At 52.4% G+C, this 4944-nt stretch overlaps 1 protein-coding gene and 1 long non-coding RNA gene across 3 annotated transcripts in view; both read right to left on the bottom strand.

Annotated features, from left to right (window-relative positions):
- TTYH1 (tweety family member 1) overlaps positions 1-823 on the bottom strand; it is a 14549-nt gene extending 13726 nt beyond the window's left edge. Inside the window, exon 1 of one of the 2 annotated variants that reach the window (XM_040457915.1) lies at positions 594-823. In XM_040457915.1, coding sequence (XP_040313849.1) covers positions 594-719 — 126 coding nt within the window. In that variant the 5' untranslated portion in view covers positions 720-823. The remainder of the gene's footprint in view (positions 1-593) is intronic. The other variant, XM_040457913.1, reaches the window with a different exon arrangement.
- Positions 824-958: 135 nt separating this feature from the next.
- Positions 959-4088, bottom strand: LOC121018860 (uncharacterized). The gene is made up of 3 exons (XR_005785343.1): positions 3968-4088; positions 2793-2861; positions 959-1052 (listed from the first exon to the last, which is right to left on the bottom strand). It is a non-coding gene; the product is annotated as an uncharacterized LOC121018860 (long non-coding RNA).
- Between the last annotated feature and the right edge of the window lie 856 nt (positions 4089-4944).

The following is a 4944-nucleotide window of genomic DNA, read 5'->3' as shown; positions in this document are numbered from 1 at the left end:
CACACACACACCCCAGAATGTACATACGGGCTGCAAGCTTCCTCTGCCAGGACCACCAGCTCAGTCCCCCATCCCTGGCCCTGAACCCCTCACGCCCCTTCCCCATTTCAGGTCTCAATCCCGTCCTGGACCGAGGCACCCCGGCCTTCTTCCTCCCCACCGCGATGGGTTCCTGTCTCTCCCAAGTCGTACCTTACCTGGCACATATTCACCTGGACTGCCCCAACCCTATCAGGGGAGGGGTCATCTTTTAGGACACGGAGAGTGGACCTGTCTCCCTGGTGGCCCTGGAGGCTCGCTTCCCAGACAGCTCCCGAAACCCTGGGGTCCCTTCCCTGTGGGACTGAGGGGTCCAGGCCCCGGGCCCTCCCTCACTTAAGGGGCCAGGGCTCCGGCCCCCAGCGCCCGTCCCAGGGGAACCTCCAGGTAGGGGAGCCTCACGTCCTGCTCTTTCAGATACCCCGAAGTCCGGGCCCGGCTCCCACCTGCGGAGAACACAGGACTCTGCCACCCAGCCCCCTCCTCCCTCGGGACCCCTCAGCTCTGCCCACCCTCCGCGCCCCCGCCCCCAGGACCCCCGCGCCCGCTCCCACCTGCTGGTATTCCTGCTCTTGGGGCGCGAAGCCGCTGGGTACCGGGCGGAGCTGGAAGTCGGCGCGGGGCAGCTGGTGGAGCAAATGCACCCAAGCCGAGGGTCGGTAGCCCGGGGGCGCCCCCATAGCCCCCGGGGAGGGCGCAGCGGGACGAATGCCGGGGGCTGCGGGAGCCTCGACAGCGGAGCGGGGCGCGGGCGGAGCGGGGTCTGGCGGGGCTCAGGGGAGCGGAGCAGGGGGAGGGAGAGGGTGGGGGGCGGAGATTGGGGGAGGAGGGGGGAGGCGCGGGCCAGGCGGGGACCGTGCTGCCCCTGGTGGCTGCCGGGGGGACTGCGGCGCCGCAAGCGGGCCCCCAGCGCTCCGCCCCTCGGTGACGGCTCCCACCCGTGGCGGGCGCAGGTACCACTCGGTCCGGCGACGGCCTTGTCCGAATGAGGCCGCTCACACTGTGATCTCACCCTGCAGCGGCAGAAAGATGCCTTTATCTCTAGGAAGAATTTTTAGGTCTGTGCAAAGGTCGCTAAGTATTTGCACAGCATTTTCCAAATGGCGGTCAATTGCACCCATAAAAAAACCTTCATTTCTGTGTGTGAGGGTACTCTGGCTTATCAACGATGCCATGTGGATAGAAGCCCCGCGTTTGTAAGTGTGTATAAGAGCACATCTTCTGTCAACAAACCTTCCTATGTGTGCAGACCACTCTAGAAGGTACGCCCTGCATACCAGTGTTAAGGACCCCTCCTACCCCTAGATAGAACCCGGCTCATCTCTCCAGGGACCCCCTCCCATCCTTATAAGAATGCCTGACAGGTGTTTAAGAACCTGTCCAAGCTCATTAAGGATTACTTCAATGTACATAAGGATTTCCCACTCCCCCTATTCCTTGCCATTCACTTTACAGTTTATAAAGTATTTTTCCAGCCACTCTCGATGTTGAGTCTCACAGGAACCCACTGATGCCACACCAGTAAGTTGGGAAGTAGAGACCCTTGGAGGGGACCCAGCCACTTTGACATTACTGTCCGGGCAGTCACTGTTGTAGCTAAAACTAAGGTTCCCAGAAATTGCCCCAGAGAACCTCCCACCCTTGTAGAGCTAGGCTAGACTTTGCCATGTGGGGTCCCCACCCCTGGCCTCCCCTGCAAGGACTGAGATGGGCAGGAGGAAAAAGGGGAGGTTAGTACCCCACCTAGAATTCTCATCCCAATATTGTGCCCCAGATTGGTGAGAAAGGGCTGGGGATAGGTAGTTACCCATTCCATTACTCAGAGAAAAATAATGTTTAATGCTGGGGATGATAGTGATGGTGATGATGGTGGTGATGGTGATGATGGTGGTGATGGTGATGATGACGGTGAAGGTGATTATGGTGATAGTGCTGATGGTGATGATGGTGTTGGCGATAGTGATGCTACTGATGGTGGTGACAGTGATTATGGTAATAGTGATGATGGTGATAGTGATGATGATGATGGTGGTGGTGATGATGGTGGTGATGGTGATGATGATGATGGTGATGATGGTGATGATGGTGATGATGACAGTGATGCTGATGGTGGTGATGCTGATGGTGATGCTGATGGTGGTGATGATGGTGATGATGATGGTGGTGATAATGATGATGGTGGTCATGGTGGTGATGGTGATGGTGATGCTGATGGTGGTGATGATGGTGATGATGATGGTGGTGATGATGATGGTGGTCATGGTGGTGATGGTGATGCTGATGCTGATGGTGGTGATGATGGTGATGATGGTGGTGATGGTGATGATGGTGGTGGTGATGATGGTGATGATGATGATGGTGGTGGTGATGATGGTGATGATGATGATGATGGTGATAGTGATGATGGTGATAGTGATAGTGGTGATGGTGATTATGATGATGGTGGTGGTGATGATGGTGATGATGACGGTGGTGATGGTGGTGGTGATGACGGTGATAGTGATGATGATGTTAATGGTGACGGTGATCATAGTGATGGTGATGATGATGGTGAAGGTGATTATGGTGATAGTGATGATGATGATGGTGGTGGTGTTGACGGTTATGGTGATGGTGCTGATGGGAATGACAGGATAATGATGGTGATGATGATGATGTTGATGGTGGTGGTGATGATGAATACAGAAGAGTAAAGGTAGTTGCCCTCATCACACACACACTCATCATCACTGCCCTGGTCTTCTCCAGCCCACCTGCAAGTCCAAATCCAGTGGCTGGAGTCATGTCCTCCACTGTCCCCAACCAGACAGGCTGCATAGGACCTGGAGACAATGACATTCCTGAGATGAGAAGCCATGAGTTGTGCTAAGTGACCCCAGGCTAGTGATTTCTGATCTTGGAGTCTCTGTTTCCCTGTCTGTAAAATGAGCTGAAAGAGGTGAGATTAGCCTGTCCTAAAAGCCCTTATCGGATAATCTATATCATATCCACAGCCAATGTTTACAGAACCAGCAGAACTTGCTAAAGGAGAGAAGAATTTCAAATTCCTAATGTGTGTAGTTGGGCATGTGTAAGTGTGGGTGGAGTGAGGTGGTCACTGTGAGTCAGCGACTCAAGAGCACTCAGTGGCTCCCTATTGCCCATCAGATCAAGTCAAATAAACACCCTAAGTCCTGCTTTCATGTCTCCCACCATCTGGCCTTGTGTCCACCCTCCCCATATAGATCATATTTGAGGGTAGACGCTTGTCAACTCGTGGGACCTCAGCCACACTGACAAATACGTTTTACAACGTGATCTGGCACACACACATGTGTATACACTTCTGAAGTGAAAGTTTCATAAACAAAACTGACCTCCGCTAAGCACATTGCTCTCCAACATCCTCCATGTTTATTCTGTTTCAGAAATAAAAATCTGGTCACAACCTCCTAAATTTTTCATGACTGGCTAATGGGTCTTGACTTGCAATCGAAACACACACACACACACACACACACACAACCACTAATCTTGAATTCCAGGGGTCCACGTGGGTTGGTGTTAGAAAAGGAGTGGGGCACCCGGGTGGCTCAGTCAGTTAAACCTCTGACTTCAGCTCAGGTCAAGATCTCGCGGTCCGTGAGTTCGAGCCCCGCGTCGGGCTCTGGGCTGATGGCTCAGAGCCTGGAGCCTGCTTCAGATTCTGTCTCCCTCTCTCTCTCAAAAATAAAGATTTAAAAAGAAAAGGAGTAACTACTACTAAAGTGGAAGTAGGTAAAAATAAATAAATAAATAAATAAATAAATAAATAAATAAAGTGGAAGTAGGTTATATTGGCTTCCAGGGGGAGCTCAGTGTTTTGTTCCTGCACCGCTCCCCCAGCATGCTGCATGCATCAACAGACAGACACACACACACACATACACACACACACACAGGTACATACCTCTCCCTTTCACTCCCCTCAGAAAGAGGTTTGTTGGGGCGCCTTGGTGGCTCAGTTGGTTAGGTGTCCGACTTCAGCTCAGGTCATGATCTCACAGTCCGTGAGTTCCAGCCCCATGTCGGGCTCTGTGCTGACGGCTCAGAGCCTGGAGCCTGCTTCCCATTCTGTGTCTTCCTCTCTCTCTGCCCTTCCTCTGCTCACATTCTCTCTCTCTCTCTCTCACACAAATAAATAAACATTAAACAAAATTTTTTAAAGAAAAGAAAAAGGTTTGTTGACTCAATCTCCCTCTTTCTCCCTGTGGCTCTTTCTCTTGTGTCTGTCTGTCTCTCTCACATATGGTTTGAGTCCCATAACGGTTTACATTCTTTAGGGGATTGCTTCTAGCCTTTACTGGTTAAGCCCAAACATCCATCCCAGTCAGGGCTTGGGTGCCTGAGAACCGCCCTCCCCCACCCCCCTGCGAGCGGAGGAGGGCTCAGAGTACATGGTTGTTTCTATCTAGTGTCAGTCAATGCCTGCCATCCGGGAAGAGGGGCACAACACTGCCAGATGTTTCAAATTTCCAGGAGAAGACAGAAACGTGGATATTTTTAAAAGCAAAATCCCTCAGCTCTTAAATGTTAAAACTAATTCAAATATGAAAAAAAAATACTGTGTGGGCCAAATAAAACCTGTCTGTGGGTTGGAGCTGGCTGATTTCTAAGCTCTGGTCTAGCCACATGCTCAGCAGCACCAGAGAGCGGAGAAGGGGGCCCACGAAGGGGCTGCGGAGGAGTAAACCAGACAGGCAGGAAGGGGGCCAGAGAGAGGCAGCAATGCCACCTTCTCCAGGAAGGCCTCCTGATTGATCTACCTCCCTTGATAGAAGACCAGAGCAGGGCCTGGCTAATGGGATTCAGCACATACCTCCCCACCCAGGACCTAAACTCTTACGCTCCCCAGCTTAACAAGGTGGTTGAGTGTAGCACAAGAGT

The sequence above is a fragment of the Herpailurus yagouaroundi genome, unplaced genomic scaffold, assembly GCF_014898765.1.
Source record: "Herpailurus yagouaroundi ecotype Mexico unplaced genomic scaffold, PumYag 220, whole genome shotgun sequence".
Lineage (NCBI taxonomy): Eukaryota > Metazoa > Chordata > Mammalia > Carnivora > Felidae > Herpailurus > Herpailurus yagouaroundi.
Note: the sequence above shows the minus strand (reverse complement) of the source record. Positions and strands in the feature narration are given on the sequence as shown.